Source organism: Drosophila mauritiana, chromosome 3R (genome assembly GCF_004382145.1).
Source record: "Drosophila mauritiana strain mau12 chromosome 3R, ASM438214v1, whole genome shotgun sequence".
Classification (NCBI taxonomy): Eukaryota; Metazoa; Arthropoda; class Insecta; order Diptera; family Drosophilidae; genus Drosophila; species Drosophila mauritiana.
In genome coordinates this window covers 2,201,006-2,214,063 of record NC_046670.1, presented here as the reverse complement: position 1 = coordinate 2,214,063, position 13,058 = coordinate 2,201,006, and the positions used below count along the sequence as shown (strand labels likewise).

The window sequence follows — 13,058 nt, the reverse complement described above, 5'->3', positions numbered from 1 at the left end:
ATATTTAAGACTTTTTAGATCATTATTCATTACAAACGCTGTGCAGAACTAAACATAGCACCTAATAACGATCTTAGTGTCTACAATTAGTAGACTTTGCCGACAAAAGGTTGTTTTCAACTTGAAAGCGCATTTATTTTCATTGCAGAAATACTTGGTGGAGCAACAAGTGTGAATTGACCCGTTTCTTTCAGTGCATCTTCGGCGTTTCGAGGTCCTCGGCCAACGTCGTGTTGTCATAATGAATGGTGCAGCTTAAGTCATTTCATTTTGGAGCTTGGAGCTGGACTCCAGGCTGCTGCGTTTTTTATAGTGCTGCTGGCGCCATGAAATATTAAATTACGAGCTGCTGTTTGCGATCACCCGTGTCCCCTGGACCGCTCCACCGCTCCACCGCTCCACCGCCCAGCACCCCTCCCGCACTCGTCCTGCTCATTAGGCACTGAGACATTCCGCATACGCCGAGTGTGTTTGGCTTGGTTCGCGAATGAAATTAATAACTAAAACGTTGCAGCCCATAAAAAGGGCAGGCGAAATCGATCCACGAATCGGCCAAATTGAAATTCCGACTTGCAGAATTAATAAGTTAATTTCTGCAAACGCCCCTTGATGCCCAATCCATCTGCCCGTATCGCTATAGGCAGTATGTTTTGCATAATTACACCCGGCTCTTCCACAGTTTACGACTCTGGCTAATTTGCCAGGTATTCCAGGAGGGGGCGCCGGGGCGCCGGGGTGCCGAGGGTTTTTATGATGCGGCCTGCCATTAAAAAGGTTAAAGTTGAGGCTCAGTCGCTTAATGACTATCCTGGGGCCACTTGGGCATATGGGGCCTTGCCACTTGGGGCGCTTGTTAATTGTTCGGACATTTATGGCAATGGGTTGACACATGTTTGCGGGCATCTTCATGGGGCAAATGGAGCGAGGAGCTTACAGGACATTCTAGGTTGATTATGGGATGCTCAAGCAGTAATTGAAATAACTTCCTATCTTGTTTCAATATTGTTCCTAACAATAAAGCAATAATGCCTTGTTAGTCATGCAATCTGTTCAACATTACGCTGCATCTCACATATTTAAATTGCATTAAAACAATGTGATGTTATGTATTTTTTTAATATTTCGGTCAGTTTTTTGTACAATACAAGTACTACCAAGTAGTTGCCCTTTATTATGGTATCACACTTCGTTGGCCTTAAAAGGGATCGATGGCTCTCGCCACCTGCAATTGCACGACCACAACTTCGACTGCAACTTCGCTTCGGACGGTCAGTAAATTTGGCCGAAATCAAATAACGATAAAAAATCACACGAATATTAATTCGCGGAACTGCAAAGGCCTTCAGCCAAAGGCAAAGCTGTTTATGAAATTTATAGTTGCGGCCTAGGCAAAAAAGACCCCAATCGTTGAGTCCCAGTTTTAGTTCAGGTCGAGCCCGAGCCGGAGCCCGAGGTTCTCCTCGCCATTCCACAGCTGGTCGTGTGAGAATGTTTGGGCCACATGTGCCCCAGTCCTCATCTGCATCCGCGTCCTCCTGCAAAGCATCGTCCTGATCTCGGCCGCAACCCCGGGTTCAACTGCAAAAAAACACATTTAACCGAATCCAATCCAATCCAATCCAACTACTGGCCAAGTCCGAAGATCGCCTCTAATGCCTTCGCAAAGCTGGAGTCTTTGTTTCTGGCCTCTCCGCCTTTATGCGATCCACTTCGCTGGAAGTGGGAGCCTAAGCCCGACGATGAAAATATTTATATATATAAGTATTTGAGCGCAGACTTATCGCCAAACAAGATCAATGAGCACGATATCAATAAGCTCTGGTGTTGTTCCAGGCCGAGCAACAAGAACCGCGCTGGAGGAGCAACTGGCGCAGATCATTCCCATGTCCACGGGGCAGGTGGGGGTACTATGGGTGGGGGAGTATGTTTCTATGTTTCAGTGGGTCTACTAAATAAACTGTTTTTTTAACTATATTGTAGTCTAGAACGCTGCTCCCTGGTAACGCCAATCAGCAACATGCAATTGAATTGATGGTTTGGTGGAGATTCAGTTTAGAGATCAAGTAATCCTCATACTCATTATGGAATAGCTGGCGCAGTCAAGTTGAATTTAAGCCATATGTATATGGCATATATCTTTTGTTTGTACAACTGACTTATGAGTTGTCTCCTAATCCAATTGGCCAACTAATGGCAAAAGAATGTGGCTCGAAATTTGTCAGAATCTGTCTCGCCCGTCACTATCATTGAACAGATTACATTTGTGCTCTTATAATTTCGGCGCGATTTCGCGGAACAGAGGAAAGCGGGAATCTATGCCACGAGCACAGACCCAACGACGACCGACTCCAGATGAGGGGAGAGGATTGGACTGTTGGACTGGTCGGATTCCAAGTCGCAGGCAGTATCTGTTTGTGTCTGCTTGCGCCGTTTGTTTACCTTGTGGCATTTGCATATTTTGAATGTTCGCGGGCGACTCGTGGCACGTTTTGCAGAAAACCGCGGGGAAAACGCGGCGGAAAACTTTATCGATGATTGTGAGGGCGAGTCATGCGGCCCAGTCGCTTGACGACCTTTTCATAGTTCTCCATGTCTTCTGTGCTCGTTCTGCGGCCGTTGTTGTCAAACAATTGTCACAACGTGTCGGCATTCACACGAACTTTATGTTTTATCCAACACCTTGGCGCAAATCTCCCAGGGGTTAAAGTTTGCGTATGGCTCGCAGCCTCCAGTGTAGGGGTTCGGGTTCAGGTGGGCGAAGAGGGGTAGGTTCGGCTAGGTGGAGGATGTGGTGGATGTGGGGTCGTTGCGGCGCCCGATCAGTGATCCATTGCCCTACCGCATTGCAGGGCATCGTTCATCAATAACCGTCTGCGGCGGTGTTCCATCAAAAGTCGCCAGCGATTGCACAAAAACCAACACTCCGGCTGAAGGGTCCTTCAATTCGTGGCTAATAATGAGCGGAACCTCAGCGGTTCCATTGTTCTGGGCCCCTCCGCGCCTCCAAATATGTATTCATTATATTTATGGCACATTTTTACCCTCGAAGGGATGGAACAAAAGAAACACTTGTGCCCAGGGCCCGACTGACAGGCGGAATATCTTTTTTCTCGCGATCGCTCCGAACAAACGATCGGTCGGTGGATGGATCGGTCGGTGGATTGGATCCTTCCCTGAATAGATCACTCAGGCGAAATGAATTATTGATGGACCGATCGGCGAAAGGGCAGGGGAAATCACAAATCACACACAAAAAGGCATATGGATCTGCGCCGAGAGCTGAAATGTAACCAGAGCTTTGACTTAATGTGGCATCTCAACCAGATCGATATGTCCATACAGCCGCTCCACCGAAACCGCTCAACTTTGGCGACTTTGTCAAGTCCTCCTCCTCCTGCTCGACTGATCATTTGTGATATATTGTTTCGGTAGCAGTTTGTTAAACGTGATCAATTTTTAATTACCCATCATCATCATCATCCATCCATCCATCCATCCAGCCCAAGCACCCATCGCTCGATTGTCGTATCAATCGCACCGCACAGAATGTAACTCGGACGTTTGTCGCATGTCACTCAACGATTTATGCCCCGAGCGGCTTTAATAAATGTGTGTTGGCCGCTTTTGGACCCAGTATCTGGGGATCCTTCGCAGTACCTCTGCTCCCTACCTCGCCGATGCCTCCACCGGGCGACTTTCTGCCTGGCCATGTGGCGCCGTTGTCGGCTGACCAATCCAACTCCTTCTCCTCATTTGGAGCGTGTGTGCGCAAAATGTTTAATTAGTTTTTGTCTAATTAACACTTGGAACTCGGCGAAAGCGACTGGCGTCGTGTGCCACCGAAGGCGTGAAGATCAAAAGGTAAACATGCTTCACGGATCGCAGTACTATTTCCAGGTTATTAAGTATACCGAATGAACTCCCTGAAGATATTAGCGTGGCTATAGCTTTTGTCCAATACTCAGTCATGCCATGATTCTCTCCATTAAACTAACATCGCTTACGGAGCCCTAGACTCCTTCGGAGAAGTATGTGCAGGAAATGGTTATTGGTTAAAGTTGGCAAAAAGTTTCCCTTTGGGCAAAGCCTCTTCCAGGGGCCTTGGTGGAGCTACATAATTTCTGTTTCGGCACACGCCCATTTTGCCACCAGAATTCCACAGCGTCCACGTTTCGAGGGATCCGAGGATGCGAGCCCTTAGGCAGCGAGCAAATTAAGGTGAACGCCCACAGCACGTGCCGGCAGAAAAAGTAGGAATAGGAATTGGGATACGGATGGGGAACGGGAGCGGGATCGGGAGCTAAAAGACCAGGTCGGCGAATGGAGAACCGAGAACCGAGGACAGGAACCAAGGCAGCCAAGCTGGCTGCCAAAACTGCTGTGGAAAAATTTGCCACTTGAGTTTCGGTGGCTGCCCTCTGCTCCTCCTGCCCGAAAACCACTTGAAGTTCTTGGCGCGCGCGTTTATTTATTTTGGTACGGGGCACAGAGCAACAAATTAAAAAGTAATTCTCGGGCGCAGCATAATTAGCTGCTAAGTGACACTAATGGGCCGCAGTTGCATGCCCCTAAAATCCGCCTCTTTCCCGCCCATCTTCGTGTGCCTCTCCAGAACTTGATGCACTTCCATTTGTCGGCGGCTCGTTGTGTGTGGGCAATGTGAAGTTCTCGATGGTGAGATGGTGAGTGAGTTTTCGTTGGTTTAGCTAATTGAGTTCTGTTTTTCGGGCCAGCGGTCCATATGGCCACTTGGCTCCCTTGTGGCTGCCAAGTTGAGTTGGCCCGGTAATTAATGGGCCTGCTGAAAGCAAGGCCCTTTCACTGGGGAAGCCTGCAAGCTCTAGAGATCGGGGTTGCCCGGCAATAGATGCCAGGAATTCAGTTCGGGACCCCATTCCCCCGCAGCTACACCCAAGAAGATCTCCGATTAGAAATGGTGAGTAGGCTGCACAATTTGCTTTGGCCGCTATTGTAAAACCACCCCAAGTCCCGTCATGGTCAGCACTACATAAGCGCCAGAAGCGTGTCGACAAAGGACCTGGACGATCCTGCATCGGGAGGAGATCGTAAGAGTAACGACCGAAACATAGTTCCCAAGACGGTGGGCCACGGACGGAACGTCCAGGAAGCTCCAGGATACAGGGGAAAATACAGCAAGCATTCAAAAGATGATCTCCATTCGGGAAATGAGTTGGGAGGTATGCCCAAGGATACAGAGTACATTTCAAGTGATCCCGATGACTCGCAGTCCTGGTCTCAGGAAAGCCTGCTATCCAGTGATCGTTCCAAAAGCTATAGTCAGATATGTAGCGAAATCTTGGAGGAGTCTAAGGAGCGACAAGAGAAGGCTGAGCGCGCTTTTCGGGTCTACCATATAAACAGATCCAAGCTGCGTCGGTCTCATCAACAATCCTTGTCCAGGGGTCCGGGAAGTGGGAGCAGCATGGCCTCGGAGTATTCGAGTAAATCGGGAGCAGGCTACTACGACTACGACAGTCCTTCGACAGACCCTTCGCGAGAACCAGTTCTAAAAACCCGTGAGTCCTTCGGCTGCTTGGAAGAACCACTTAAGCCAGTGGCAGATATAGATAAGTGGACTAAACCAAAACAGTTCAAGGTAGAGTCATATAAAACAGAAATAAAAGAAAGGCGCAGTTACCGCAAAACTCAAGAAGCCAGCCACTCGTATTCATGTCCATTGGAAAGTAGGATTTCAAAAGGTACGTCAGTTACCAGGCACAGAGCAAGATCATGCGTCTGCGCCCAGGAGTCCTCGGCCTGTAGCCTTTGCACTGCCCACTCCAGATCAAGAAAGCGCCATTCCGAGCGCTACGACGCAGAGGTGACTGATGGACCCGATTACCCTGCAGACTGCAGAAGTGACATTCCTACCACTGCGACATCGCAATCTCGCTCACAAAGAGATTATCTTTCGAGCTGCAGCACACGCCATCGTCATCATCCTCATTATCATCGCCAGAGGAGTGTGCCAAAGACGTATCAAGATCGTGGAAATAGTCCCATTAACATCAAGACGAGGCGCAGGACGCACGACTACCAGGAACCTCACTCCGCATTTGGCAGCGAGAAAGCGAAGGCGGTTCAGGTCGGCAGATCAAGTGCCTCCATTGGGGTGCAATATCCCAGTCAGGACGAGACCGCAGATTGGACTGATTGGACTCCAGATACAACGCATGGTGACCGACAGCTCAAAAGTCGTAATGCCAATTGCTCGAGATCATCAGAAAAAAAACGGGATATATCTGATGAGCAACGTCCCATAACGCTAAGGGATACACATGCTAAGGATGTCGACATACCTGATTCATTTGGATCATTTTCCATGAAGAAGCATCTTAGCGTCATTACCGAGGTTGCATCTGAACACCACGAAGATCCAGATCAAGATATGATCGATAGTGAGCTAAGTAATCCCGTTGCTCTCGAGACTTATGACGAAAGTGAACAATATGCTTATGATTATGAGTATAGCTACGGACCCGAGATAAGCAACAATAACGAATTCGTTTCCGATGACTCTGATCCTAGGGTATCAAGTATGGAAGGCTATCATATCGATCAGGAAGTAAGAGTAAGAGTACATAAGCTTCGGCTTGCCGAAGATAGCTTCCTTTCTTGTTTGTTTCTAACTATGGTCCTCAGGACTATGTAATAGATAAGCAAGAGATGAGCCACGGAGGTGGGTCAGACGCATCTTCGAGTGAAGTAGCCAAGTCGAAAAGCTTCCTCAGCCTTAAGATATACGACGCTGACGAAGCCCTGATGGAAATCCCAGAGGACTTCGAGGGCCCTGCAATAGTTCTAGATGATGATGCCGACTTCTTGGACATCACACTGACCGACGACGAGGAGAAGATTCGCGCCAAGTTGATGGCAGCGGCACTCACTACCAGAAAGAGTACCTCCTCCATCAGCCCCAATAGCAGCAGTCTTAGGAACCGTCCGCCCACAGAGCCGATTAGTCTGAGCTATAAGCCCAATGTTGTCTTCACTCGTCGATCGGAGGTGATCGAAGATAACTATGCTCCTCGTCCGAACGATCGCGTTGCCCTGCTTGCGGAGAAATTCCTGCGAAGCTTCAGCGAATCTGCCACTAATGATTATGGATGGAAACCCTCTGAACAGGAGGTAACCTCTGCAGACTCTATTTCGCAATTGTTCAACGAGAATGGGGTCACCAAAAGCGGAGGCGATACTCCACTTTGCGGGGACCGTCAGCTGCTGTCCGTGGAATTCAACAGGAAGCTGCAACGTCAGCTCAAAGTGATTGTAGAGAGTTTCCAGTGAATTTCCTTGGAACTTATATTTTCTATTTGCAATTGCGTGTCAGAAAATACATAGCGGAATTCGTTGACCGCCTATGAAAGTTCTGAACATAATTTACTTTCTATTTTGCAGGTGACGAGACCATGTCTTTCCAATTTACAGGGTGTGCGATTTTACAAAATTATATTTTTCAACAAGCTCAGTTCATAATTGTTCCTCCTGGCAAGCATTTTCCCTGTTTCGAATAGCTCTGAATCTGAGTCGGTTGGGGAAACTACTTGAAACTTTCAGCGGGATGGCAAGGCCGCCTGGCAGTCTGCTGGCTCGGTGTGTTCTTCGGATGGCCCTGGTCCTATGCCGAGGTGCATAAATCAAGTTCAGTGCTGGCCAAGTGTCTTGCTGAAGGGCGCAGCCATCGAGTGGTGCTTGCAGTTGCATGAGTGGGGTGGGGTGCAGGAGCTGCTCCGCTTTTCCCGAGCATAATTAGCCCGTGGCTACTGTGAGTCTAGTCGCGCTCTTGCCACACCGCCTTGCCTCGCCACCTTGCCCCTCGGGCCGGCCATTCATTTTCCTGACACATACTAAATAGGCTGGAGTTGTTTACATGATCGATCAGGGATCCGATCTCCATCCCTGGCTTATGCTCGCCTGCATGCTCGGGATGCACCTAATTGCTAACCAAACACACAACTGCAGGCGCGCAAATATTGTTTTAAGGCACATCAACGTATTTCACCTGCTAATGCCTGATCCACGAACTGCTGGATGGATTGGGCCGAATCGGGTGGGTGTGTATTTTGGGAAAGTGCTTCTGGGTTCATTCCCTACTTTTCCTTATAACGAGGTGCGCTGGATATGTTTATAATTTACGATTCTGTGCACAGCTTGTTTGTGGTTGTGGAATGGTGGAATGGGAGGCACGACTGGCCGCGTGACGAAACTCCTGCAAGCATTTTACACCTTTTCAAACTAGCTTTCGTTGCGATTCTAAAAATATTAATAACATCTACAAATGTGCTCAACACCATTCAACATGCTTAATCGGTTAATATAAAATTATAAACAGTTTAAAATAATTAATCCTGCTCCATGGTATATTACGAAATATGATAATAGAGCGGTAGTGATTTCTGATTCTAATCTAATCGAATTTAATCCACCGGCTATCCAATCCTAGCGACTCCCAGCCAATTTCCCACACGCACTGCCCACGGCAACCGATGGGCCCACGTGACTTTTCGTGGTCATCAGGTGAGCGCACACGGCATAATTTAGACAATTTAGACAATTTATTGTGAAAAATGCACTCAATTTATATGACTTGATTATATTTGCCTTCCTCTTGCGAGTGGCTGTCGAACGGCTGTGTTTGCTCAAGTCGCCGCATGCCGCACAGATCCATGACATTGGCTTGGACACGGACAAGCCTGCGACAACAACACCCAGAGGATTGGATGACGGTGACGGCGAAGGCTATGGCGATGGTGAGCTGGGGGATGGACTGCTCGAGGCGCACCCCACGCCAATTTATTAAAGCCAACACCAGGGAAAGATTGGCCAAGCGGCACAGGTTGGTTCTCCTCGTCCGGCTGGATGGCTAACTGGCTGACTGGCTGGCTGGATGGCCTGGCTCACGGGGTCCATGCCTATTGGATATGAAAAATTGCACGATGCTGCAAAGGCTTATATGCAAAATGCATAATTCATTTAACATTTTGTAAATCATTTGTTTGAATAGCACGATGACGATGATGCGCGGCTAGCTCCCATGGCCCTGCCCCTACCCCTCGATCCGGCGATCGGCTCGGCAACAACCTGCTCCTCCTGGCCAACAGTTAAGCTATCCGTCTGCCCTGACAAATCGAGAGTTGAGTCGCGGGCTCTGGGAGTCTGGCGGGAATCTGGCTCCAGTGCCCAGTCCTCGGATCCAGTCCAATCCTGCTGCAGCAACACAATGGCCATGACGGTGCGCAAATATAATTTCACAACTGTCTGCACATGCCCCAAACGAAACGAGGCACACCACAGAGGTGAAACTGCATCGGGAGAAATGAGTGAGGAATTTGTTCAGACCTAGTAGGGCTTGTATCCCAATACATTGATTGATATTATGGCTACCCTAAAAATGGCCATTGATCAATCTTTGGTACTTGTCCGTTCTCGGACACAACACTTTGTGTTTGATGGTTAAGTCCAATGCAATTGGCATTTGGTTATTTCGATACCGACTCTTTTCTCGCAGTGCAGCAGCGAGACGAAAGCAACAGTGTCCAGGGCATAAAAAGAGCTCAGCCATAAGTCACAACGCCACAACGACTTTTCAGCTCGGCATAAGCCTTTTTATTATTATTTGTATTTGCCTCATCTTTTGCCTTTGATTCCTGTGAAATTTGCATGCGTTGCGACTGCGATACCGATACCGATTCCACCCCGATCCCCATCTCGATCCCCATTCCGCTCCCGATCCCGATCCCGATCCCGATCCCTATCCCGATCCCTATCCCAATGCCAATCCAAACTGCGATCCCGATGCTCCGACGAGCTAATTTCGTTTTGTGTGCGAATATTGAAAAATTACAAACTTTTTAATACGAGTGGGGGAGGGGATTCGAGCGGCGAGGATCCAGTTGGTCCCTCCATTGAGTTTCTTGGGAACCCAGTTTCTGGCCGGTACTGTCTGTAATTTTAATGATCCTCCGCTGACATCGTAACTCAATAAGCCCGGCCAGTCGCGATCGCTCCAGACAGCCAGTCTGGTATCTGCCTGGCTTTCCCAGCCCAACAATTTATCATCTTTGGTTGCACTTCGAAAACTAATTAAGGTTTCTCCCAGCTCGCGTGTGGTCGGGTGGCTGGGGAATGCGGCATACCCAGGCCGTGGGCTACCTCCAAAACTATTGTGAGTCGAGTGTGGCGTTAAATTTTGATTAAAACACTATTAGCCAAGTGAACAAATTATCGTTAATGTGCCGCGTGGAGGTGCCAATGCGTCTGTGCCGCGTCCAAGCTGTTCCAATATTTTCATTTATCGCTCTTTTCCTACCTATTGTTGTTTCACCAACGCAATGTTGCCTTTCGGAAATACACTTCTCATTAACTTGATTTTTCTATTTTTTTTTAATTTTTTAAGAAAAATATCTAACAGTTGTATCTTAAATTGCTATTCGATTTTTATGAATAGCTCATGGTGGCATCACATTTTTGTGCAATCAGAATTTTTACCTTTTCCCCTTTTGTTAGCAAGTCCTTTCAATATCCCTTGTATTATTTCGGCGCATCGATCAAAGTAATTAAATGAATAGAATTGTAATAAAGGATCTAGCTGTTATAAGAAAAAATACTTACGAGGAAGGAGAGTTAATAAGAGAATATACTATATGATGTTTTATACTCTAAAATTGAATTTTGATCGTCAAACAAATGATTAACATGCTAGAAGCATTTGTATTATCCCAAGACTTACACAACTTTTGTAATTTATAAATTATTGACAAAACCAGAATCCACTTATTTCCTTTCTATTTATTGACGACTCTGTAATAACTAAACATTATTTATTTCAGACAGGCTTCAAAAATGCACTTCAGCCGACTTTTACTCTCATTATCGACCGCAAAACAGTTGGCCAGTTTGCTATGAAAATAATTCAATTAAAAAATGACAACCGCAAACATTAGTTGGCCACAAAATCCGGCAGGACAAGCCGAAAAAGGGTAATAAAAAAGCAGGTAACTGTACCGCGAATGAAAACAAACAAAAAGAGCGCACAAATCATATAGGAACCATGGCTAGTATAAATTAATTTAAGTAATTTAAGTGTCAGCCCGAATTTGCAGTTGTCCAAAAACCGAAAATTAGACTTTGCATTGCGAACTGTGTACGTATGTACGTTCGTTGGTCCAATTTAAACGTCCGGGGGCCCTGTCACTCGTTGGGTCTCTACCTGCCCATTTCCCAGTTGGATGCAGTTGGATGCAGTGGCCCGCCCAATGGCAGCCCCCTTTCCCGCCCGGGGCTTCCACCAGGCTGTCTATGAGTCGCGTCGCAGTCGACGGCAGTTTCCGCCGTCAATTTATAAACGCGTTCAGCTTAAATTGCAACAAATAGTCGCCTATTGAAACTTAAATTGTACCGACACAGAAAGTGAGCGCACCATTTGTGCGAGCGAGAGGGGCGCACTTGGCCAGAAAGAGACTGGATGACATGGCCATGCTTTGGCTTTGGCTTTAGCTTTGCGTTTGGGCCGTGTCAACAAGTTTTGCCCTCTCCCTGTCTCGCTCTTGGCCATTTTTGTACTTTCGGCTCTGTTGTTTTGTGTCAGTTGTTGACGTCGTTTGGCGGCTGTGTGGTCGTGGCTTGATTTGTTTAAAGGTTTCTGGTTCTGGGCATCGCTCGGCTCAATCGGCTCGGTGGTCATGGGAACGGGGAGTTTGCCAATGTTTCGATGTGTTTTCCGGATAAGGTTGGCTAGAATCACAATAGCAGTTGCGCATTATACGTACGTACATGTACGCTGTTATTTTTGATGTCTAATCAAAGGTAGTATGTACAACATCTACCGCCTTGTTTCATATTGCTAACATAGTTCATAATTGCCTTTAATTGCCAAGTAAAAATCATATCTCAATTGGAACTCCAGGCACTGCCAATTAACTCCGGCTGCCATTTCCTTGGCTATTTCTTCCAATCTCCCAATCAAAAGCCCGCATGTTCTGGCCGTAATCCAGCCGAAATCAAAGCAAGCCAAACTCGTTTATGGCCAACTTTGGACGGCGGAATCCAGGTAAGAATTTAATTGCACGCCACAACATTTTTCTGGCTGATTTCATCCTTTAATTTCAATTCCACACAGGTAAGCCTCAGCGGCTTTTGCTGACAGGAGGAGAGGTTGGCAGAGGCGGTAGAGGCGGTAGAGGCGGCAGAGGCCGTAGAAAGCCGCAACAGGCAGAGCAAATTTCGCCGACAGCCGGCCGCTGCAATATAATTTCTTTCGATTAATCCAATCGATTTCTATTCAATAAATCAAAATATGAATTCGTTACGGCTCCGACCCCTCGACTAGCCTAGACACTCCGCAGATGTGTGTAGTATGTGCGAGCGAGTGTTCGTTTGAGGCACGTAACAAATCGTTGGGTTAATTAAAAAAACATAAATCGTTTTATTCTTTATCCACACTCACTGCGCCCCTCGGCGGCTAAATAACCGTGGCAGGTATTTGACGGCCCTTTCATCAACTGAAATCAGTCAAAGTTCCCCGCGCTAACGAAATGTTGGGAAATAAATCACGCTCTTTTCGCCAGAAATAATTTCTCTTTAGACACTTTTTCCCACTGCCTTACTGCCCATAATTTTTAATTTTAGCAGCCCTCTGTTTTGATAATGCAAATTAAATCGCTTAGCCAAGCAAATTGTTGGCCATTAAGGTGTTTTGATGACTTTTAGCCCCTGGAAACTTGATCTGCCCATCAGACACTTAAATTTTGTTTGCCAGCCTCCGCTGAACCAATCAAAACGAATTAACAAACTTTAGTTGTAAATATTCATGACAAAGTTCCAGATACAATGCCAATCGGCTGGAGGGTCCGTGAAAAATGCGTTTAATTAAAAGATCAAAACTCTGCGAACTTAATTTGCATTTCAGTCAAAGCGGAACGAGCGGAATGGAACGGTCAGCTTAGACCGTGTGGGAACCATATCGATTGGGACGAAAATCAGTCCAAGGTTTCGAATTGGTTTCCAATCGGAGCAGGAAATCGAATTTATCTAAATAA

At 47.0% G+C, this 13,058-nt stretch overlaps 1 protein-coding gene and 1 long non-coding RNA gene across 5 annotated transcripts; both read left to right on the top strand.

The window, feature by feature from the left end:
• Positions 1-4,876: 4,876 nt before the first annotated feature.
• Positions 4,877-7,444, top strand: LOC117145642. 4 transcript variants are annotated; one of them, XM_033311363.1, is made up of 3 exons: positions 4,877-4,936; positions 4,988-6,586; positions 6,664-7,444. In XM_033311363.1, the coding sequence occupies exons 1-3, from the start codon at positions 4,934-4,936 to the stop codon at positions 7,306-7,308; spliced, it is 2,247 nt and encodes a 748-aa protein (XP_033167254.1). In that variant the 5' UTR covers positions 4,877-4,933; the 3' UTR covers positions 7,309-7,444. The 4 variants fall into 4 exon arrangements, with proteins under 4 accessions (XP_033167254.1, XP_033167253.1, XP_033167256.1 ...); XM_033311362.1 differs by having other exon boundaries at positions 4,988-6,592; XM_033311365.1 differs by having other exon boundaries at positions 6,677-6,788.
• Positions 7,445-11,564: 4,120 nt separating this feature from the next.
• On the top strand, positions 11,565-12,389 carry LOC117144516. The gene is made up of 3 exons (XR_004459647.1): positions 11,565-11,785; positions 11,927-12,070; positions 12,140-12,389. It is a non-coding gene; the product is annotated as an uncharacterized LOC117144516 (long non-coding RNA).
• The last annotated feature ends 669 nt before the right edge of the window (positions 12,390-13,058 follow it).

What these genes read in the sequence shown, in the direction of transcription:
- LOC117145642 (XM_033311362.1), top strand. An exon ending in ATATCGATCAGGAAGTAAGA is followed by an intron (nt 6,593 to 6,663) that starts GTAAGAGTACAT and finishes TATGGTCCTCAG; the next exon opens with GACTATGTAATAGATAAGCA.